The sequence below is a fragment of the Tamandua tetradactyla genome, chromosome 23 (genome assembly GCF_023851605.1).
Source record: "Tamandua tetradactyla isolate mTamTet1 chromosome 23, mTamTet1.pri, whole genome shotgun sequence".
Lineage (NCBI taxonomy): Eukaryota > Metazoa > Chordata > Mammalia > Pilosa > Myrmecophagidae > Tamandua > Tamandua tetradactyla.
Window position 1 is genome coordinate 14,961,166 of NC_135349.1, and position 25,112 is coordinate 14,986,277.

General features: G+C 36.5%; 1 protein-coding gene across 4 annotated transcripts in view; it reads left to right on the plus strand.

Annotated features, from left to right (window-relative positions):
- The window catches only part of AUTS2 (activator of transcription and developmental regulator AUTS2), a 1,196,629-nt gene that overhangs the window by 542,689 nt on the left and 628,828 nt on the right, over positions 1–25,112 (plus strand). For all 4 annotated transcript variants that reach the window (XM_077141005.1, XM_077141006.1, XM_077141007.1 and 1 more), the window contains exon 4: positions 4,506–4,541. In XM_077141005.1, coding sequence (XP_076997120.1) covers positions 4,506–4,541 — 36 coding nt within the window. The remainder of the gene's footprint in view (positions 1–4,505; positions 4,542–25,112) is intronic.

Consider the following 25,112-nt stretch of genomic DNA (forward strand, 5'->3'; position numbering starts at 1 on the left):
TCCATACCTGATACCTTTTTCAAGTTTTTGCCTCCATTTTACTTGAATCCCCCCCCTCCAGTAACTAGAAATTCATTTCTCAATTCAAATATATCGTGTTTCTTCTGTGTCAGACATTAATAATCTCATCTCTAGGGTACATCTGTTAGGATGGAGATTTCATGGACTGTTAGGCATGTGTCCTTTAGAACACCATGGGAAAATTTATAAACTAGCTTGTTTTGTCACTCTCACAAGAAACTTCCTTGTCCATGTGATTCCTAATGCGACCCTTCCCCAAGAAAGAAAAGCATCACACAGAAGTGGGTACACAGGGGTGTCAGATAAAATTGGTGATTTGAAAGAATTATAAAATATTCCATTTAAACTAGCCCTAAAGTCAGAACACAGATCCTCAGCTAGGGGTGAAGTGCACATCTATCCCATGCTCAGGAAGATATAATGGTAGCCGTGGCCTCTCTGTGTAGATTTATAATGAACGGAGCACATCCATTTTAGATGAGTAATCAATTTAGAAATCTCTTGTTGTAGGCAAGCTGTTGAAAAAGGAATGTTACCTTCATGAGTTTAATGAGGAGCCTCAAAGATAGCTTAATGACAGCAATGGAGAGAAGGGTAGATGAGGTTGGTGGGAGCAGTCAGAAAGAGAAGGATGAGCATTTAATGAATGTCTACTTGCAGACCTGAATGTCAGCCCCAACATTCTCCCTTCCAGAAAAAGTCTTTCAGCTGTACATCCCTTAACTGTTCCTTCAGCCCATGGTAGAATGGAGATTGAGGCACTGGGTATTTGGAAGAAAGCTCTCCTTTGCAGCGTAATGAGAGTGAGGCAGATAATTTGCAGAGATCGCTGGTCAAATCTGCAGAAAAAACAGCAGAGTAAAAAGACCGTGTTAAATAAGAGATGTCTTACCATGAACCCAGAAATCACATATTAGATAGCCAGCTGGCCAACATTTCTTCATGTTCCTGTCTTCTCATGCAGATTGCTATGTATGTTCTCCTACTCTATTTTCTTAACCCCATCTATGCTCTTATCTCTCTACCACATTAAAAATATAAGTGAATTGTTCACTCTGTCACTTGAAGAAGTAAGAGTGGAGAACTTTTTATTCTTCAGTGAAAGAATTTGCCTAAATATGAATCTATGGTATAATTTCAAATGCTATAGAATTCTCAGAAGCATTTGTTTATTTATGTATTTATATATAGTTTTCCAAGTTTCCACATAGCTTTTTTCTAGACTCACTTCTGCTTCACAGTTTAGACAATTTGTCTTGAAAAAAAAATGGAAGACTATTCCTTATTAGCAATTGACTGGAAAAATCCAGAATGTTGAAGTCAATTTGATCGCTTCCCAATCACCCCAGCTGAAGAAAGGTCTGTCAAATTGTTCTGGCAGTCCCAGTATTTCCACTTGTCTGCTTTCTTAGGCCTGTTACCTCTTGATGTCTGCCTCTTTTCCTGTAGAATGAGAAAGTTGTAACAACCCCATGAATACACATCTGTACATGAATAGCTAAATAGCATAATGCATTTGAAACAATAACACAGATGTTTCTAAACATTTATTTCATTTTTGTAACAATCTGTGGTTGCTGTGGTTTGGGGGGGTGGTGCTTGTTCATATAATTTCTGATTTAGAAAAATGTTAAGCCTATCAAATATTTGTAGCTATGTTTAGATACAGACTTAAATTAGGCATATACAGTGAGACTCTTTTGGGACCTGTTATTAACCTTTTGTATATCAAGTCTCAGTGATGTGGTACTTCTTTTGAGCTATCATTCAAGCCCTGATTTCTGCCTTTTACAGGCCTTGGAACTCTATTCTATATACTCAGCTGACAGAGGTCCTGTTGGTGGCCAGGGTATAGGACCTCACTGAATGCAAGGCCATAGCCAGAATCTTTGGGTTGTAGAACTAGAGAGGGGGGTATCTCTTTCATATTTGTTATTTCTGTCCAAATCCTCCACTTGTGATTGAAGAGAGCAGGCAAATGGCCAGGAAAAATTCCTTAGCGAGGAAGGGAATTAGGAGAGGAGGAAATGTCTTTACCTCAGGCATTTGTGGAAGTAGATTAGAAGATCTTTCTACTAAGTTTCCTGCCCAGTTCAGAAATCATAACTTAATGCCACAGATCTCGTCCCTCTTAAAAAAAAATTTTTGAGTGTAATAGGTTGACAAATCTGAATAGCCTCTGATTCTAAGATTCTGTATGCTTTCTAGCAAATACCGAAATTCCCATAGATCATTAATGTACATGAGGATCTAGTGTCTGTTCCTTCACATGTCTGTCTGTGTTTGTGTGCTTGTGTGTCTGGGAGGGGGGATGTTATAAGGCAGGGTGCTTAAATGCTTTGTTGCATTATGTTAATTCCTCGGCTGTGCAATCAAATTCATGTCGTAATTAAAGCTGTCAGTTGGAAGGCAAGCCAATCGCCACGAAAACACAGCATAACAAATGAAGTGAAATGATTCTGCGTGTAGCTATACAATGCTTCGCCAGGCATGAAATTAAATAAGTAATTTGATGTTGACATCAGAAATTGAAATGATACCCACTGTTCCCTCATTCAGTCAGACCTGCATGAACAATAGCCAGAACAAATATGCACAACAAAGCCCTCTCCTCCACCCAGCTCCCTGAGTAATGTACAATATATATGCAAAATGAGTATAACAAAGCTTTCCGGGGACCTGAAGAGTGTAATTTTCTTTGGTATACAATAAGATGATATGTATGTGGGGGTAGGGAAGTGAATTTGGTGGGATGCTTCTCCTCAGATATAATACATCCCCAAGAAGAAAAAGGAAAAAACAAACAAACAAATCCCAAAGTCTCTCAGGGTAATTCATCCTAAAATAGTTTGCTCCACAGGGGCGTGACTCCAGCCTGGTAGGAACCTATCATGGCTTCTGCCTTCCTCTGTTCCAGGAAGGACTCTGGGTTCCAAAAACAGGTGATGCTGTTACATGGCTAATAACTGGGATGAGAAGCTGTCTCCATGACGACTGTGGATCTCCCACCATACCCTTTATGGGATCAAGAATACGGCAGGGTTTTTTAAACCAAGTCTGGTGTGCAAGATCTTACATCTGCTGTTCTTTATTCTCCCCTAACCCTCTCACCTCCCTTGAGCTTGCTTGAAACAGTGAGATGAGATGAGGGAAGTTCTGCTTTAGAAACTGTGTTTAGGCCTGCCCTGGACCATATTGGCCTTGTTTTGATGTCCATGTAGTTGAAGCTCCACATGTCCTTCTCAAGAAGTTTGAAATCTTAAGAATCACATCACTGTATTGTTTGGGATATACTGAATTAGCCTAAGCCTTTTTCCCTATATACAATCCACTCATTCATTTGTTTATACATTAATTCAACAAATACTTATTAAATGTATCCTATGTGCCAAGCTCCAGAGACACATTGATGAATAAGCCAGATGGTCCCTGTGACTGTAGTTTACAGGGTAAGAGGAAGGACAGGTAGGTGGAATAGCTTCAAGTGAACCCTGTAGCTCTACATCAGGGTGGAGTTCAGGCCATCGTGGGGAAAGGAATCACCAACCCAAGCTCAATGGAAAGGCAGCCTGCTGATTCCAGGACACTTGGCTGAGACCTGAAGCTGACTCAGCATTCACTTTCTTTTCATTTTGAGCTTATTTGGGGCCTCTATTATTCACAGAGAGACTGTAAGAATAGATTTTAAGGAAAAAAAGAAAAAAATCATACAGATTTAAAAAAAGAGTTATAGACAAGTTAAAACTTAAGCTGTCTTTTTGTTTTTGTTTTTCTTCTTTTTTCTTGGCCTTATTTCATCAAAGAAGGGATGCTCATCATTCCTTTCAGAATTACTGTTTTATATTTGATAATTCTTGTGACTAAAACCCTCAGGAAAATGGTGCTTTTTTACTGCCCATACATTCTTTGCATTTTAGACTACTAATTATGTTTACAAAATGTCTCATTTTTGAAAAGCACTGTGTGTATACTCACTGGTGCCTTTAGGGAATAAACTGGCAAGTAGGTCATATATTGGAAAAGTCATCCAAACCCACTGGGCTTTTAATTTTGTAGTCAGTCTGGGCTTTTTCCTCTTTCCTGCCCCTTTGCGGCCACAAAACTGAGTAGCTTGAGACCGGGGCATTGAATGTCAGCAAGTCAGGGAGGCAGGCTGATGCGTGTCTGTTTAGTCTCAGTGCAGGGCGAAATGCCATCATTAATTCATTACCCAGCTGCCTGTCAAATAAATTGGCAATTACGTCCACCGCAGAAGCTTAGAATTTGGTAAATAGCACGTTAGCATCTTTGAGTTGTTGAGAGATGTAAAGGGGAAAATTAAGCAACACGGTGTTTGTATCAGTAGCAGATGACAAGGGGCAGCATACTCTGGTGATGTGATGTAGTGATGAAAAGCCTGCAAAGGGCTGGTAATGAGCTGTGTGGATTGGAACGTGTTAAGAACCATTGCTTATTTTCCACTTTGTCTTTATGCTTTATTGCAGAGTTCGGCTCCTTCCAGCTTGGGAACAGGCTACTTCGTAAGTCTATCTCAACTTCCGCATTTGTGCCTTGCACTTGCATTGATTTACTTCTATAATGAATGCTCATTAGGATGTGGAAAAAGTCTAAGAAATCCTATCTCAATGCTAAAAAAATAGACTCATATCTATTCTTTTGTTCAAAACTGTTTTATTTTTAAAAGAATCAAGGCTCTAGGGACCAACCTACCTTAAGCCAGTGACACTGGTGCCACTCCCCATCAGCCAGGCCATTTGCACCTTGCAGTGTAAGAGGGAGCACACCGTTGTGGACATGCAGAAACCAATCAGGGGTCTGATTGGCTTCTGCACTTCCTCCATAATTGTTTGTTTAGCAAGAACTGTCATGTGGAGAGTGGAATTCAGATAATACACTCGTATGCACTCTCAACATCTCTTGGAGAATTTATACACATATACAATTAATTGCCATTTTTTAAATTTTGATAAGAGGCAGTGTGTTTAATGGTGTTTCCTTTAAAAGTCTGGTAGTCTTTCTTTTGGCAATCATTAAATTTCTCATTTTAGCAAATAATAGAGTTATTATTTTATTACTGTAACTTATTCTCTGTCCTGTGGGAGGGGCAGGGATTGAGTGGCATATTTCAATGATTATCCTAATAGTCCTCAGTCACAGAAGGAGAGACTGCCACTTAATTTATTTATAGTAAAATTACCCTTTTTGGGATACAGTAAACCTTTTAAAGATACATACTTTAGAAGGAGTTGCAAATAAGCATTATTTACACAGCAGGACAGCATGCCAATGTAGAAGGTGCTTGTGGTATTTACATGAACCTGATTTGTGTTCTGAATGATGAACATGGATAATCTAATGCCTGCTAGCAATTTCTTAGAAAATAATGAAATTTTAAAAATAAAATAAAATGGAAAATAATTACTAATGCAGTTTAGCTTCTTTTACGTTTCTGCTCTCTAAAATGCTAATTACTCTGGCTTTCTCTTGCCCACATATTTCTCTCCATATATTTACATTAAATGTGTAAAAAACAGCATAATCTCTATGAATGATCTTTTCTAAGCTTGACAGAACAGATTTTTTTTAGATAACTCATTTTTTTCTTAATCTATGATATTAGGAGAAAATAATGAATATGATTTGATACCTGCTTAATACAGTTAGCACAAAGTATTCTCTTATCCCTGCTCCTACTTATTGTGGCTGAATATTCATGCATACAGAAACTAGCAGGATACATTCAGTTTCCTGCTTCAGCAGTAGAAGGAACAGAAGTAGTTCCATCTGCCACCTCTTCACACCAGGCTGGATGTGGGTTGTTATGCTGGAAGTAAAATCTGGAGATTGCCAATAATCTGTCCTCTATCCAAAATCTAAATTTTCCACCTTTGCATTCTTCAGCAAAAATAAGGTCAAAACCACTACTTTAGCCCTTGATCACGTCTAGATAAAACATTCTAGTATTTTTCTCATTGTCTGTGTGATCACCCTGAAAGAAAGCCATCTCTAAAAACATCAAGATTTTCATTCTGCCTTATGTAACTAATTTCCCCTCTAGTTCCAGGAATGTTTATTTTTATTCTCTTATGGGTAAAGAGCCTTTGCAGTTATGAATCTGAAATGATTTTTTACACTTACACAATGTTAAATGAGTCTGAAAGTTATCCTTGTTTTGGTAAAACTGCTCTTAGAATTGCTTTGCTTATACAAAATCCTGTGGTTTTATTAACTTACATGGAGGAGATACATACCATATGTATGTTCAGCTCTCAACTATGACAAAAATGCTCAACTTAGAATATGTTTCCAGTAATGTGATTGCTATATTATCAAAATGACATTATTGCCAGGTCCTCGTCAAAAAACATCTTCTATTTCAACTTCCATTCCAGCAATATCACATGTAATACTTAATTTCAAGTAGTAGACTTGAAAACTGGTGAGTTTCACGTTCATTAATGGAAATGGTATTTTCATAATGGTGCATTAAGCTTCATCACACATGTTCTTTCTGCTGTGCTTTCTAATCTATGAAGCCATAACCCTTTACTTAGATCTGTAATGAAGGTTCAGCATCAGGTAAGTGGAATGGTGATATTTTGACACTATCCTTACTTCTCCTCAGCATCTCTTTGACAAAAAGAAATGAACTGTGGAATCAATGAGCTCTTAATGCAATTGAACCATAAGGTGCTCTCAGGTATAAGAAAACTGAAGGACTCATGTATTGAATTTAACGACCTGCAACTGTTTCTTAAACAACTTCCCAAATGCCAACATCACTCTAACCCCAGAATCCTCTTTCATTTAGATTGTTTGCTCCTTTAGAGCTCTTAGTCAGCTAAGGTAAAATACTGATTATTTTGTATATTTGTAAGATAGACACTCACCTGAGGGCATGCAACTACACACACATCTTTGCCAGGGTCAAATATATTCTACTTTCTTTCAGTTCCTTTTGATTTATCAGTAATGGTAAGTTAAAGGGTTTGCAGGAGAACCCTTTGGTTTTGATCCATTTGTATTTATTTATATCTCCTTGGTTTTGTGTTCCAGAGATATCTGCTTAAGTCTGTCACTTTTCCAATCCATTTTAAAGTATTCGATTTGAGAAATGAGAACAGCAGCTAAAAGCAGTGTTTACATAAGCATACTGCAAAGAATTCTTAACGTAGACAAAATAGAGAGGGATTGGAACAAACTTCACATTTGTGGGAGCTTGAATAATGTGGGTGTTAAATACATACACACACATACACACATTCATTACATACTCATACCCAGCTCATATTCTAAATATAAATGAAAGTATATAGAGTACTTGGAATCTTTTTGCTATTTTCTTTGGCAAGAGTACTAAAACTTGTTGGAGTGTGTTTAGGATTTTCTTTAAAAAAATAATGCAGTCAACACATTTTCTTTTCAATTTAAACGTTCTGGGCTATATACTTTTTTTTATGCATGTACTTGCAATTCATTGTGCAAAGAGTATAAGAATGCAGAGTCAGAATTATGTGAATTCCTTCTGACTATTTGTATGACTTTGAGCAGGTTATTTAATGTCTCTATATTTGTTTCCTCATTTATACCTGCCTCCTAGAATTGAGTACCAAATGAAATAAAATATTTAACACTCAAAGATAGCAAATAATAAGTGTTTCCTATTTTTCACACTATAGTCTCTTGGTGTTTGGGAGTGGATAGAATAAATTGTCTCATTAAGTGGCTGTGCAGTCTTGTGGTGATAGAGGTTTGCAACCAGAAGTTAATGATACAAAAGTAGATTTTATAATCTGTGTCTATAGGATACGATTATTTTATTCCCCTGAAAAATAAGAAAATAGAAGAATTTTGAGACATTCTTCTGTAGCTTCCTCAGGAACCTAGGGTTTTGTGTTTGGTCAGCTCTAAACCAGTCACCTCTGTATTAGACCATAAAACAAACCTGATATCCATTCCCTATGATCATCGATGATTGTGGTGATGCTGGAATGAATATTCCATAGGCTGTCCATATGGTTGATTGTTCTTTTTCATTTTTCTGTTTAAATTGTTTGTTCAGTTTCTCTCTCCATCAGTCAGAGTCTGCCATAAACTCAGAACCTTCCCTTCTTTTTGAGAATTTTAACTGTTTCTGACATATTGCATCTAATTAAGAGAGTTTGAGTGCTCTAGATAACCTAATCTATTTATAATGTTTGTATGGGTTTTAACTTAGGAGGTGCTGATACATCAATGTAGTCTTGACTGCAACCCCACTTAAAACAGAAAGGATGGTCTTCTTCCTCCCTCCCTGCCAGTACTTGCTGATGATGGTGAAAGAAGATTTTGCAATTTATTTATTCATTTGTAATCTTTGAGTACTTATATTTAAGGTAAATACAGCTGAATGTTTTTAACAACCCCCCTTCAGATAAAACTTTAACGTTTGTATTAGTATTTGACTGGGAAATTGAATTATTGCTGGTTTTTTATTTATGAGTGGTTTTATTATGATGAAAATATTTTTAAAACTGAATTCCAATTAGAATCCCATCAGGGATATCTTGATATTATTGGGGCTTTTGGACACATTGGTAGAGACTGTGTTGGAACAGTTTACCAGAATGAGAGTTCAGTTCACTTTGACTCTCAAATAAGTATTAACCATCAACTTTTAGTTCCTAAAAAGAAAAGATATAAACTTTGCCCTCAAGTCTACAGTATGCAGTTGAATTTGATGCATGGCAAACTATTAGATTCTATGAGAAAAGTGTGTTTAGAACACTGGGAATATCTATTAGGATCAGTTAATTGCAAGCTTCATTTGTGCAGAACCTGATAGTTATTTAGATTCTCTGCAAGTAAAGAATGGGTGAGACTAAGTTTAAAATGGAGCAATAAAGACAAGAACCCAGAGCAATAGCATAAAAGAATGTGGGATTGGTTTGACTGCGGAGTGTTTCTAGAAAAGACGTCAGTAAAGGATGGTAATGGTGTTTGAATCAAACAGGGAATATAGAGTAAAGCCAAGGAGGAAGTTGGGTAAGTGGGAAGAAGATGTTTTATAGTTAGAACTTGACTTAGTAACCTGTTAAAAATTGAATGAGAAAGATGTCAAACCAAAGATTGGTGATTTTAAAATTTTACCTGGAATAAGAATTCTAGGAGAAAGAGATTGGTTTTAGTTTAGAAGTTAGAGTAAGTAGTTAGAAATTTATCCTTTAAAGAGACCATCAAAATAACAGAAAGAACAAATTATTGCCACCCAAATTAAAATTTTTATTAATCAGAACCCATAAAAAGAGGTATAACTTTGTAACAACTTCAATATATTCCTGAAATTAAAATGTCTGTTACTAAAGATCCTTGAGGTCTGCTTGTATAATTTCTCTTAGTGACCCTTAACAATTACCGAGTTTGTCTTGGAAGTTGATTTGAAACACTGACCTCAGAAGCATCTTGTCTCCAAAGTGAGCTCAAAATCACTAAAATGTTTTATTATATTTAATAAATACCAAGAATATTTGTTATGACTATGTTGGATTATTTTATTATATTAATAAAGCAAGTACTTTGGATCCCATAACCCAACATAAAATCTTGGGTATTTCAGTGCTTTTGAAGCTATCTGTATACTGAGCAGAACCATTTTTGCAAGTGGAATCAGTTTCTCTGCCTAATGGTAAAAAGCTGCTACTTTTGAACTGTAACCTTTAAAAGACCACCTTGACCAGTATTTGCCAACTTTAAAGTAACAAAAGCAGAATCTGTATCTAACCAGCAGTTTATTAGGATCAGGGACCACAGAATTAATGTATTATCCTGGATGATTGACTTATATCTGAACCAAGTACCCACATTTTCACAGACTTCTCCACATAGGCACAGATGAACTCTAACTTCCAGTGCCTTAAAACTAAAATATAATTGTATTTTCTATTCCCAATTCTCATCCTTTTTTATCATATTTCTGATTTGTTGTTAACATTCTAATTTTGTGAGTAGGGTCAGTAAGCTGTGTCTAGATGCACCCTGATTAAGTAAACATCACATATTTAATTCTGGTGGGTAGACATTTAATCTTTTCTAGGATCTCTACTGTGGGACAGCTTTCCTAGCTAGCTTTGAGAAAATTGTTCCGCCACATTTTTAACTTTAACTTTCTCATTTGGAATAAAAGAATTGAGGAATTTAGTGATTGGGTTAATCAGATGAGAAAGGGTCATCAATTGGTGTCTTGACTTGTCACCAGTCTCTTAAACTCTTTGCTCATTATCTGTGTGGTGGAATAGGCTAAGAATCTTTAAACATTTCCTCTCTACCAGGATCATTGTTGTTGTTGCAAACTCCAATAAAAGAGGTGAAAACTCAGGGGCTTCCGTTGGGGAAATATTCCTTAGCCCAGTCTCCCTGTCCTCCCAGCATCTTCTTTGCATCCCCTCAACCCTGGTCTCCTTCCTGAATACTCAGCATTGAAAGGATTCCAGATTTTGATTGAATGGCCAAGTCTGCCCTTTCTTTGAAATTAATCAACTACAGATAATTTTTATGTTTATGCTATTTGATTAGGGTTGGTATGTAGAGATATTGAGGCTGTAGGCTTATTGTTCCATAGCTAGTTTATCTTTTATCATAGAGATGATTCAGTAAAATGAATGGCTCATTGGCAGAGGGAATAGCCAAATCACTGTCATGGAATTCTAGAAATAATTTTATCTCCGTTTTCATTTTACCCCCTCACATTGACTTTAAGAAAGATTATTTTATCCCTGTTGGAGATTTTCAAATTATAGAAATGTTGAATTCGTTAGTATGAGTGATACAAGATGAGCCATGGGCAGTGTTGGACCCTGAGGTTGATTCAGACTACCCCCATAAACTTTGATTTAGGTAGATTTAACTGGCCTGGAGTTTTATTGACTTTGAGTCAGTCTCTTTCAGATCAAAAGACTCATTCCTTTGCCTAATTGTTTAAATATATATATATATGTTTGTTATATATACTTAAATATAGATATATGTGTGTGTGTGTGTGTGTATATATATATACATATATATGCACACACACACACATATATATATATCCCCCCCCCCCCAAAATCGTATATTAGATGCTTCCCAATCCATTGCATAAGAAACTTATAGCTTGGTAAAATACCAAGAGTATCATTTGGAAAGAGGTTAAAAAACACCACTGGGGCTTGTTAAAGAGGAAAAGTGCTATTTTAACTCCAAGTGTCAAATTTCCCATAGTCAGCTCTAGCAGTAAACAAGAGTTATTGAAGGCTTGTATAGTTAGAGATACTTCACTTATCTCCCAGTACTTGACTTCAGAAGCCAAACATTTAAAATGTGTTTTGCTCATGCAAAATGTTTATTCATTTAACATACAATGCCATTTTAACAAAAGCACCCTGGTGACAAGCTGTTTAGATATAGCACAGTTAATAAATTGTCAGGTCCTGTACACAGACACTTGAAACGACCAGGACAGTTACCCAAAGCTTGGCATTATAAATCACTGTTAACAGACGTTAATTTGCTTATCAGGCTAATGAATGATCTCCAATTTTCTCTTAGTAATTAGCTTCACTGACAGTCATGTTACAGGGACCTGCCTTACACTATGTTTAATCTGCTCTAAAATGTTTGGTGTCTGCTTTTCAGGGGTGAGGATGCGGAGCACGTGTAGTCTCTGTTGATGATTCCCTGGTAGTAAATCCAGATGCAGAGATTGTGACTGTTTTCAAGTTGAAACATTGACAGAGGGTGATGATTGTCTATTAGGGTTTATAAACTGTAATGAAGTAACAGATTTGGAATAGAGTGGTGAAGCCAGATAATTGTAGTGTTTCCTCTCTAAATGTGCTGCTGTGTGTAGTGGCCTCTGATTTCAAGGAACCATTAAAAATGCAGCAAGGCATAAACTGTAGTTCCTAGTGTACTCCTAATATTTCAGATGTTCATCATATCACATAAAATCTTGCCCAAGCCAACAAGGCACTGTTTATATGTATAGCCAGACTGGTCCAGAAGAAAAGGTTGGGGACTGTGCATCATGTAGGTTATAGGGACCCACCAAGACCTCACCCAAGCCCATCAAGTACCATATGTCTCTTACTTTGCCAAGAGCCTTCATTTCCATTATTTAGTCCCTAAGGAGAGTATTCACATTCTATCTTTTGTAAGAGTTTTGATCCATAATCTCTTATCCAGTCTTTCTCGGGAAATAGGTCTAACTTTGCCAAGGGAAGGGAAGGCTATATCTTGTGCAGAGAAAGTAATGACAAGATAGTGTGTCTCTTTAAATCCAAAGAGACAAGAAATTTGGTTCCTTGAGAATTGTTTAAAAATATATTTTCAAATAACTGCAACAGAACTAGCACTGTCATGTGTAAACCTGGTTTCTCTGAAAAAGCAGGAGCATTAACTAGAACATTATGAGAAGAAAAGGAGGCTAGGGGATCCAGTATGTTCTTTAATCGAATGTTAAACAACTAAGCATCATAACCAAATTGAAGCCTTAACCTGCGTTTGTAAAAGGGCATAATGTAGTCACAAGTTTTTTTATGTATGTGTTGCTAACTTGCCAAATTTTTTAATTTGGTGATTGAATTAGACCTATTATTTTGGCTTTACATTTTCAGTCAGAAAGGACTTCAGAAGTTACCTGGTTTAAATGACTTTGAAAGGAACATGGTATAGCTTGAGTGGAATCTGGTATAGCTTGAAACTGTCTCTCAGCTGGCATAGTTGGCCGCATAGATTTTCCTGCAGGTTAAACCACACTGTTCCTTAACTTGATAGGTCTTCTTCATATGTGGGACTACTAAATCTCTTTTTTTCAAAAAAATTCCATTGGGTTTTCAGTCCTAAGAATAGGACCTTAATTTTTATCTCTGTTGAAGTTTGTCATGGTATACTTGGTGCTTTAGTCCATTTTTCCACCCTGCTTAGAGTCTGCCGTCAAATATGTTGTCCTGCTTAGCTCCATGCTGTGGAAAATCACCCAGGGCTCTAAGTGTACCTTATAGATCTTTATCCATATCATTGACAATAAAATTTCAGTGGCGCTAGATTTTTCTCTCTGCTTTCTTTATAATGCCTCATCTTTATGGAATTTGTTGTATACTGGCTGGCCATTAGAGATTTCTGTGTATTTATTTCTATTGGTGATTTTATTATGGGGTCTCACGAGAAATCAGAAAAAACAGAAGGGCTTTGAGACAATTTGTGATCATGTTTAGTATACTGTATTTTTTTCTTTGTTGTCATCCTATCTAATTATTTTTTTAAATCATTTACCGGACATTCTCTATAGAGAAGTGTGGACACCATTGTTCTGCTACAAAATGGAAAGTAATTGACCATTAAAATCTACATATCACCAACTCAGTTGTGATGTGGATGCACATGTAAGTAAGCCTCTTTAAAGAATACTCATGTATGTGAACAAGTAATATTGTCTAAAATAATGGGTCTAGAAGGACCCACTATTGAAGAGATATAGTTTTATATGGTATTCATGTCATAACAGATATGCATGAGTAGTAATTAGAAAAGAGAGAAATGAAAGACTTGATGTAACTTATAGGAAGTCCATGACACATGCAGTGGTGCCCTAAATGTGAAATTCTTGAGTTGTGATACATATTTAAAATTTTAATGGAGAAGAAACATTTTCATTGCCCTAATTACTGCAAATTATGAATTAGTTAATGAAATTTATCTATTACTCTTCTCTGTGTATTGACCATCATCACATATTTTCAAATAATTGGTTTGATCAAGATGCTCTTTAATCAATGTCAGCATCTGCGGGTGTGTTGGTAACACTGTTGTACAATCATTTCAGGGACTGTGCATGTTTAGGGACCATTTGTACAGTCAAACATGCCAATTTTTCCCTGCCCGAGCAGTTTTAACTGAACCTGCTTCAGCCTACGATTACTTAAGTTCATTAACTTAGAATGTTGGTAAGCAGAGATAAAACCAACCATGCAAAGCCAGCTATTTTACTACGTCTTACAAGCTTTGTCTTCCTTAGCTCTTAATAATTAAGAGGATCCTAGTCCTCGTTGGATGGGGGAATGGTGAGAGTTGATTTTCAGCAGTGCTTCCTCTTATTGTTGGATTTCCCTCATTTTCATGTCTATGCTAGACCTATATGGTTGTTTGTTGAAATTTTGAGCCGCCTTTTCAGTGTTCAGAGTATAAAAATTTACTACTCTTATAGCAAAAGAAGAGAAATAAAAAGAGTCTGCCTTGCTTCTTTTCCTGCTGTGCTGTGTACATTGTGTCATTTTCTACTGGTCTTTCCTTTCTGAGTTTCATTGATCATAGTTTTACTATTAAATAACTCTTTATAACTGTTACTACTAAATATTTGTATTTAAGACATACTGTTTATTATATACATGAATTGGGTCCAAGACCTTGGTTAGAAATAAACATTTGAATGCTTGCCAGACACTGTTCTAGGCAATTTACATATATTAATGATTTAATTCACAGAGAAACTTTATGAGTTTTGTGCTTCTGTTATTCCCACTTTATAAGTGAGAAGACTGAAGCAAGGAACTTTCCATAGTCACACAGCTAGAGGGGTTCTCCTTAAGATATGAATCTGGCAAATAACTATCTAGCCCAGAGGCTGAATACTTACTTCATACTGAGCGATGGAAAATAGGATCTGCTGCTTTTTTTTCTCTTACTTTTTCTGGAGCATGTGTAAAATGGTGAGGCTTGTCTATATTCATTTTCCTTCCTAACTAGACAAGTAAATGGGTCCTTATCTTCTGTTTATTACTCTTTCAACCAACCATAGAACCTTCCTTCCTTCCCACAAACAAAAGGTTTTATAAGTGTTTGCTGATACTCATGTCTCATAATATGTAAATGCCAATCCAAATAAAGCCGGAACCAGGTGAGGGAGTGGAATAGGATAGGCCTGGTGTTTCCCAAACCTCTTTGCTAGTGGAAATGGCCTTGAAAGATTTTTTACTTTTTATAACTATTACTTTCAGGGACCCACTGTGACCAACCTAGGAGCAACTGATTTCATAACAAGCTCCTTATATCCATGCACTATAGTTGCTAAGCACATTTATTAACAATTTTTTTTTGCATTTTTCCTTTTCTGTAATATAAGTTGTCCAAGAATCATTTATAGCTTTAAAAATCTAATTATGACCTTTTTTTTTCAATTGATCATTTTTCCTGCCATGTAGTTACTCTGTGTGCTGGTTTGAAAGGATGTATGTCCCCTAGAAAAGCCATATTTTAATCTAAATCCCATTTCATAAAGGCAGAATAATCCCTATTCAATACTGTATATTTGAAACTGTAATCAGATCATCTCCCTGGAGATGTGATTTAATCAAGAGTGGTTGTTAAACTGGATTAGGTGACGACATGTCTCCACCCATTTGGGTGGGTCTTGATTAGTTTCTGGAGTCCTAGAAAAGAGGGAACATTTTGGAGAATGAAATCCTGAGAGAGCAGAGAATGCTGCAGCACCACGAAGCAGAGACTCCACGAGCCAGTGACCTTTGGAGATAGAAGGAAAATGCCTCGCAGGGAGCTTCATGAAACCGGAAGCCAGGGGAGAAGAAGACTAGCAGATGACACCATGTTTGCCAGGTGCCCTTCCAGCCAAGAGAAAAGCCCTGACCATGTTTGCTGTGTGCCTTCTCACTTGAGAGAGAAACCCTGAACTTCATCAGCCTTCGTGCATCAAGGTATCTTTCCCTGGATGCCTGTGATTGGACATGTCTATAGACTTGTTTAATTGGGACATTTTCTCAGCCTTAGAACTGTGCACTAGCAACTTATTAAATTCCCCTTTTTAAAAGCCATTGCATTTCTGGTATATTGCATTCCGGCAGCTAGCAAACTAGAATACTCTGTCATATTCATAGAAAGGTTTCATCATGTTTTAGGTAGAGTGCTTTAATAACTGAGGAGAACAGGAAGACTACATTGATATTTGATACAGAAGGACTTTTATGGATCTGGGTACTTCTCTGTTTGCGAGAATTGCCCAATAAGTTTTTATTTCTGTTAAATTACCCTTTTTCAAAGTGGTCTTTTCTATCAATTTCTGTGTACACAAGAGTTTTTAAGCAGCAAATAGTTCAAATGCTGTTTTACTCCTGATACCATTCATCAAGCTGATTTTATTATGTTTTAATTCATTTTAGTGTTTTCCATCATGCAGTAATAAAGTCATTCTTGCTTCATTTATTCTTTTGAAGCAGTGGAATTATTTATCTATTTTTCCCTTTCTCTCACCTTCTACTTCCCAACTTGCATGCCCATTTGGTCCTATCACATGCTAAATTGCAAACGTGAGCCTGAATAATAAAAAATTGCTTCACTGATTGCTAAACATATATTACAGTGCTTTTAATCTCATTTCAGGTCATCGTGCTGCCAATTAGTTTGATTACAAGCATTTAAGCTGTCACATATAAAGCTTTACAATTCCTAGGGTTTTAGTTTCAAATCATGAAAAACTGAGTGTTCTATACTTCTGTTTGTACCCAGCTTACATTTAATATTTTGGAAGATGTGTATGTCCGTTATAAAGATCAGTTACAAATTCAGAGATTGGGTAAAGCCAGTGGACAATTTTAGGCCAGTGATGAATTTTCTTAAAAATTTCAAATACGTACATGTGTACATGTGTGTAGGTAGGTGGTGGTAAAAAAAAAAAAAAAAAAAAAAAAAGCACCTCTTCCTTAACATTTTTGTACACAGTACACATTTGTAAATCATTACAATTTTGGACTCTAAACGTGATTTAGTGACTGATGTTTTGCCTATGAGCGTGGAAGACTTTCAGGTTTTGATTAAAACAAAAAACTCTAAAGCAACACCTTCAGCGACGGAAATAGTCCAAGAATGTTTGTAGATACAGTAATAAAATCCTAGGATAGAATAGGTTTGTAGAGTTGATGAGGTTTTAAATGATAGTTAAAAAAAAAAAGTAAAATCATGACACATACAGATATAAAATATATACATTTTTAAGATTTTATTTAATAAGAATGGAACTAAGCAAATGTTCTAACCAGCTGAAAGGAGAATCCAAAAGAACTGGTACAATTCCAAGTTAGAAGTATCAAAACGAATGTAGAAATAGAGGCAAAACTGGCCTTGAGAGAAGTCAGTTGATCCTTTTCCTGGTTAGGACAAAATTTTCACAACTTTAGGCAAAAATTATTTTGCATTGCTATTAGTGATCTACAACTTACAGAGTTGTAAGCTAGCTCCTATGGAATCAGAAAAGATAAAACTGAAGAGTGTGGGGAGGCCACGGTAGCTCAGCAGGCAGAGTTCTCCCCTGCCATGCCAGAGACCTGGGTTCGATTCCCAGTGCCAGCCCACACAAAAAAAGAAAAAGAACTAAAGAATGTGCTAGGGACAATGCAGAGTTTTCCCCTGATGCACACATTTTCCCTTATGGTCCTCCCTTATTTATATCAAAGATTATCTTGAATTATTTTGGCCATAAAATCAGGCTGGTTTCATTGGTTTTGAATTGACTGTATAGGTTCAACGAGAGTGTTAATTTACTTTTTTGAGTTTGTTTTTCTGCAGGATTTTTACATGAAGTCTCATATTGAACTTTTAAAGCCTTATTATTTGCTGTTCTGAGGCTTGGAAGCCAAGCTCAAGAAGTTCTCTCCACCACCTGTAGTACTTGTCAGTTCGGGTAAATTCCTTTGTTCTTAAGGTTCCCAAAATATCCCAAGGTGATCTTCCAGGTACTGGCCTTCCTTTCCCATCTGTAAGGCTGGAACCTGTAAGCCAGAAACCAGGCTAGTTTTCTCGGGAGGATTTTTTAAGAAATAGCTGAATGCAGAGCCTTCAGGGAAGCATCAGAGTAAAATGAAAACTGTATAAATGACAGGGGCATAAAAATGGCTGTAATGAATTTACCACTGATAATTTTCAAAAGTTAAAGATCTAATGAGTATTCATAATAATATTACAACCAACAAAAAAAATTGTTTTTACTGAGGCATGCAGAACAAAATTAATCTAAAACAAAAAAAAGTTTTAGACAAACTATAATGAATGAAACAAGGTCATCAAAATTAAGCAAACTTTGCTAAAATCTTAGCACATTTCATTGCTTTTCAGGCTCTGTTCTTACAAACCAATCAAAATTTGCTTTCCAAGTTTTGACCTGACTGTGCTCATCCATATTATGGAACAAACTGACACTTTACTTCAGGACTGATCCTAAGGGTCCGTGAACTCAGAACTAATTTCATAATGTTACCAAGATGTTATCAACATGCAATGCACTCATTATTGCTAGTTTTAAATGTATTGATACATAAGCACTTAAAAATGCTTTTCAACTTCAGTTTACAATATGGTTAATATTGATAGTTTCTATAACCCCTCCCCTTTGCCCCCTGCATATAAAAAAAAAAATGCTTTTAGGGCCACAATAACAGAGTAAAGGAATCTGGAGACCAAAATCCTGATAACCACTGCTTTAGTGGTTATAAAACAAAATGGCCTAGGTATTGAATGAACATAACTCAATTTATTAATAGTCAAGGATTTAAATTACTTAGGACAAAAATGCCCTTTTCCTAGAAAAACAGATGTGTGTATACAAATATATTTCTCTGAAACTAAGTGTTTTGGTTTACTAAAACTGCTGGAATGTAAATACCAGAAATGGAGTGACTTTTCAAACGGGAATTTATTAAATTGTTAGTTTATAGTTCTAAGGCAATAAAAATGCCCAAACTAAGGCGTCCAGATAGAGATACCTTGACTCAAGACTAATGGGTCTGGAATACCTCTGTCAGCTGGGAAAGCACAGGGCTGGTATCTGCTGGTTCTTCGTTGGCTTCTGGTTTCAAACTGTTTCCCTGGGAGGCATTTTCTTTTTGTGGTATTTTGTTTTTTTTTGGCATGTGCAGGCACCGGGGAATAAACCCGGGTCTCTGGCATGGTAGGCGAGAATTCTGCCACTGACCCACCATTGTACCACCCGGAATTTTCTTTTTATACCTCAAATGTCTGGGTCTCATTTTGGCTCTTTTTCTAAAATGGTTCCCTCTTAAAGGACTCCAGTAGGTGGATTAAGACCCAGTCAAAAAGATTCCACCCAACAATATTGAATTAGGATTAAAGAACATGACTTTTCTCGAGTAAATAGCAGTTTCAAATCAGTACACTATGGTGGTACCTCCTTATATATTAACTATAATTAATATGTTTGTGTGAACTGTTTATTACACATCAGCATTTAGTAGAGATCATGAATAAATATAAACAACTTTCTGTAGTCACACATATTTCTTATCTAACTTAATGAAGGTGTAAAAATTAACACATTTACTAACTTGGCCCAATGATAGAGCCTCTTTGTAGCTTATAAAAATATAAAACAAAATGGCCTAGGTATTGAATGAACATAACTCAATTTATTATTAGTCAAGGATTTAAATTACTTGAAGATTTTGGAAATTATATTCAAGCTCACATAGTAAAACATAATTACTCTTGAAGTAAAGTTCATCACAAAAATTCAAGCAGATTTGAAAAAAGTTGCAGTTTTCATTATCTTAAACCCAAAGTGGAAATAATGCTAACTTATTTGATTAGTGAGCCTGCATGCATTTGGAAAAAGCTTTCTCTAGTAGAATTAAAATATGTGCTTGTTTATATTATACATAGCACTGATAGATCAGAGAAGGCATAGCTGTTTTATTAAACCAAAAGATATTAAGCTAATTTTGCTTGGCAAAGTTTTACCTAAACTATGTAAAATATTTGAGTTAGTTTATGTAAAAAAATTTTAATTTTAGTACATTTTAAGTATTAGAAGTTCAATTTTCTTATTTTATGGGGATTTTAGGAATACTCAGTTTATGTAAATATTTATTTATCTTAACAAGCTGATCAGACAGAGCTCTTTTAATTTTTGGTATTTTATAATCTCATCATAATCATCTGGACCTGTAGGAAAACATTACAAACTCCTGCAATAAGAAGTAAAGGCCTTTCTGAATTGCAGTCTGTACTGATTTGAAACTATTATGTTCCATAGAAAATGCCATTTTCTTTTAATCCATTCCTGTAGGTGCAGGTCTGTTGTGGAACTTTTGGTTAAGTTATTGAACTGAGATGTGACCCCTCCATTCAGGGTATGGGTTATCCTTTTACTGGAGTCCTTTATGAGATGATAAAGGGCAGATAAATCTGTGACAGAGTTTAGAAAGAAAAGCCATGCAGTGCTAAGAGAGGACCCACAGAAGCTCAGAGAGGAGACCACTGGAACCAGGAACAGAAAGCAACAAAACCCGGGAGTGAAGGACTAGCAAACACTGGCCATGGGTCCTCCATCTGTAGAGGAACCCTAGATGCCAGTAGCCTTTCTTCAGAGAAGATATCTTCCTCTTGGTGCCTTAATTTGGACATTTTCACACCTTAAGAATGGTAATCTCCAAGCTAATGAGTCCCTAATGTTAAAAAGCCAGTCTGTTTCTGTTTTAATTGCATTTCATCAGCTTTAGCTAACTGAAACATAGACACACAGACATACAGATAAAGAGGAACTTAGAGCTTCATTTCTAAAATTTTAGCCACAGATTAAAAGTAAATACAGAAACACTAAAACTTCAGTTTCCGTTTAGTAAACAGCTGGTCTCCTTCCCATTGTGCACAAAATCTTAATTATTTGAGCTGAAAACATATAGACAAACAGAAAAGACTAATAAAACTGGATTTCTGTTATTTCCCAAGTATTTTAAGTAATAGAAATCCACACACAATGTTTGGCGCATTTCTTGTAGAAGCTTTCCATGTTACACCATACAATTGTAGTTAACATTATCGTTCTTATTGATTAATGCAGCAGATATATGCTAGGATCTATTCTAAGTTCTGAGGATACAGCAGCAGTAACAAAAACCCCTTTCCTCATTGCACTACAGTCAATCAAATTAATTCATACAATGTTAGGTAACGATATAAATTCTGGTGAAATGACACACCACTACTCACCTATTAAAATGGCTAAAATGAGAAAAACTGATCATAACAAGTGTTGGTTGAGGATGTGGAGGAACTAGAACTCTCCTACATTGTTTGTAAGAATATGAAATGATACAACCACTTCAAAAATCAGTTTCAGTTTCACAGAAAATTAAACATATACTTACCTTATGATCTCCCCATTCCACTCCTAGGCATTTACCAAGTGAAAAGTCTTACGTCTGAACAAAGACTTACGCACAGAAGTTCACAGCAGCTTTATTTTTAACAGCCAGAAATTGGAAAAGCCCCAAATGTCCATTATCTGTTGATTGAAGAAATAATTGTGACAATTAGTGTACAGTAGTATATTACTCAGCAATAGAAGGAATAAATTTGATACATGCAATGAAATGCAAGTCTTAGAATAATTATGCAGAGTGAAAGAAGCTGTACAAAAAGGAGGACATACTCTGTGATTTCATTTATATAAAATGCTGGAAAATGGCAAAGACTCTGTAGTGACAGAAAGCTGGTCTATGGTTGCTTGACAGGCAGGAGGGTTGGGAGGGAAGGATTACATAGGGGCATGAAGAAACTTCTGGTGGTAATGAGATATGTTCATTATCTGATTGTCATGGTTTCACAGATGTATTTATATGTCAAAACACCAAATTGTACACTTTAAATATGTGCAGTATAATATATTTCAATTATACTTCAGAGCATCTAGCTTTTAAGGGTTGTAAAGGTTATTTCCCTGTTGTTTGTAATGCCCTGGAATCTGGCCCCCAACTTTTCCTGTTTTTCTATGTTTTAAATACATCAGCCTTTTGCACTGAGACCTCCTCTCTCCTTCAAACAACTGAACACAAAATCTCATTCTAGAGAGTGTTAAAATGCATATTTCATCAGAGAATTATCTCATGGTCCTTTCTTAAATGTTCAGAGAAACATGATTGGGCCTCTTGAAGCAAATGCACCCTGTTTTATAGAATTAGGAAGGGAAAATGAATACAAAAGAGCCTGGTCCTTTTTTTTTTTTTAGCAGTCTTTTATGTCAGAGCTCAAAATTGCTGTCTGATAAAATGTAGGCCACCAGATTGAATTACTTCATTGAACCACTGCTGTCCTCTGTTAATGGTAATTGCACAGATATAGCAGTCTTTCTCGGCAACCTCTCAGATATTTACCTCCTACTGTTTTCAATTCAAACCTTTGATGAAAATATTCCCAGTACTTCTTTAAAGCAGATATCCAACTGTCTTTCTTGACAAAAGCAAGGTCTCTAAATCAGATCCTGACAATTTGTGACACAGCAGTCTAGCCAAATAACCTTTTACCTATGTCACTATGTCATTTCCTGAAGAAAAAAATGTCCATCAGATGAGCATTTCTGTAGGTTTTTTGGGATTGTGAGGTTGATGTGCTAACCAAAGTGGAAGAGGAAAGAAGGAAAAACAGTTTCTTCTTTTGACTTGAGTGGGAGGAATTCAGTTAGAGGTTGACCTGGTAAAATAGGCAAAATAAAGGTTTTGCATATTTTGAAGACACTTTATGAAGAGAAATCTTGTTTAGATACTTGTTATTCTCAAGACAGTACTGAACAAAATGATTTCTAAAAACTTGTGCTTTTAAATTATTGGAGTCAATGAAACAAGGTTAAAGTATTTGATTTTTATTATCTACCTGTTAGGTTACTTGATAATATTTTATTTCCTTCTCGGGATCCCGGCTTAGTTTCTGGCCTGCCTCCTATCATAAACTGATCAGACTGCATCTCCAAATAAAGGTTGTGAAAACAGTGCATTGGCATGGACCATGTTCATATTCTACTCCCTGTTTGACTCATGGTGCACGGTGGCTAGAATGCAGAATCTGGTAATAAGTAGGAGGGTACATGACATGAGGGCAACTGGACAGGCTTCAGAATGAAGCTTACTGCTTCTTTTTCTTGATGCTCTAGTTATTTTGGCACTTTTTCCTCCTTGGTTTTGGAAGGAAACATTCGATAATTGCTTTCTTGGAATCAAAGTATAGTTTCAGATAGATAGCCCATATCTAATGGGCTAGCTCTAGGAACTGCAGGGAGCCAGCTACCTGGTGAAACCGTTGCAGCCCCTCTAGGGAATTGCTTGCCAGGTTTGGTGAGTGAGCTGCTTAACAGTACTGTGGACATCCTCTTTGCTGCCCATCCAGTTTTGTTCTTCCCGAGAGGAAACCTCATTATGGAAATAAACCCTAGAGTGCCATTTACCAAGTAGTATTGCTGGATAGGGATTTTTCTTGGCAGCACTGGTACAGCAGGACATCTCTCCTTTAGGATGGTCTCATCTAAGAACTGTTCAACTTTTGGGAGAAAAGTGAACAAAACCATGACTGAACATTGGAAATACTTTGATTTGGGATTAGAGCATGTTTTAGAATCTCAGAGTCAGGATCCTACTTTTAAGAACAATGAAAGTTCCTAGAAGGTGGGCCAGAGAGATTATATGATGAGAGGAGAACCCATTGTCTTTTTATCAAATGTGTGGCCACAGGAGGCCTTGAATTCAGTCTTTACTCTGTTCGTGGCCTCAAGATACATTTAGTAAATAACATGTAAAAGGAGTTTTTTAATAACACTTCCCTTTCTATTTTAGCAGTCCTTCAAGAGACAGCTGCACTCTTAAATGAGAACCTCCAATGACAGCATCCTACCCCATGTTCCTAATCCTCTGTCTTATTATCCTTTCCTCCTTGTCCCCATCCTCATTAGGAATCAGAAGTTCATGAAGAGGCCTCCAGGAAAATAAATGATTAATTCATAGTTTTTCAAAGGATAAGTCTCCAAATACCCAACCCCTATCCCTTCCCATGGGCTTAAATTCTCCAAACTCTAGCATTCAGAAAGCTCAGGGAGGAAAGAGCTGGTCATCAGACCTTTTGGTTGTAAGACAAGAATCAGTATGGGTTCATCAATAGAAGAATCACTTGCACCATGAAGGCAACCTCAGTCCAAAATATCCTCATCTGGCAGGCAGGGAATGATGTCAGTTTTTGGCTTGGTGGAGACATCTGAAGCATCCTGCTTGTCATCTGCTGACATATAATTTCTGACCCAGTGACCACAACTTCGTCTAGCCCTATTTGCAGAACACAGTTAGAACCTCAGTGTATCTTCTGTTTGAGAATGTCATCCCCTCTCCCACACCACCTCAGGCTCTCTCATACTGCCTTTTCTTCTTGACTCCTTCTCCTTCATACTCCTCCCTCTTTGTTGACACAGAATGTGCAAAGTCCAAGAGAAATGCCAGTGAGAGTAAATTACTTGTAGCTGGTGGCACCACCTGTGCTATGAAATTTCAGCCAAAGCAGTTGCTTTCACAGAGTTCCCTGCTTTGGGAGCTTGACTCAGAGATGGGGCAGTGATGGACTGGACAGAAAAGAGAGATTTTGTCCCCTCACATGTGTGTGTGAGGACAAAATTGTGAAGTGGGATTGCAAACCTCCCAAATCTCTCTTTTTAACTCTTCATGGCATCTCTGGGCTCAGATGCAGGATAAGAGATTTCTTGGTTAAGGCTCTGGACTTTAGATAGGCTGAGATTGAGCAATTCTAAGGAAGCAAATCTCTGGAGGTTCAGTATGGTCAATTCCATATCCTGCTCTGGTTGCAGAGCTGAGTATGCTTGTGATTTCTTATATCTCTAGAAGATCTCTCTGCTTCCAGTTATGTCCATTTTATTTTATTTAGTCCTTTGCATACCTTGAGAATAGTTTCTCAGTTTCATACTCTAACCCCATAAAGGTCCTTCATATAATTTTGAAAAACAAAAATAATTCAAACAAATCAAATTAAAATTTTTCTTTCATCCCTCTTTTATTATTCTAAGCTCTGGACTATTTCTTAGTATTCTCTCTTCTCTGTTAAGTCATTCCTTATTGTCAATCACCTTTAGTAATTTTATCTTGTTCATTCTCTGGTAGTTGTCTTTGTATTCTCTCTGTCTTTGTTATTTCTTTGTTTGTTCATTCATTTCATCCTTCTTGAGAGCCAGTAGTGACCCAAGCACTTAGGGAGTTCTGAACACAGGGGGTGGGGAATGAATGAAAGATGCA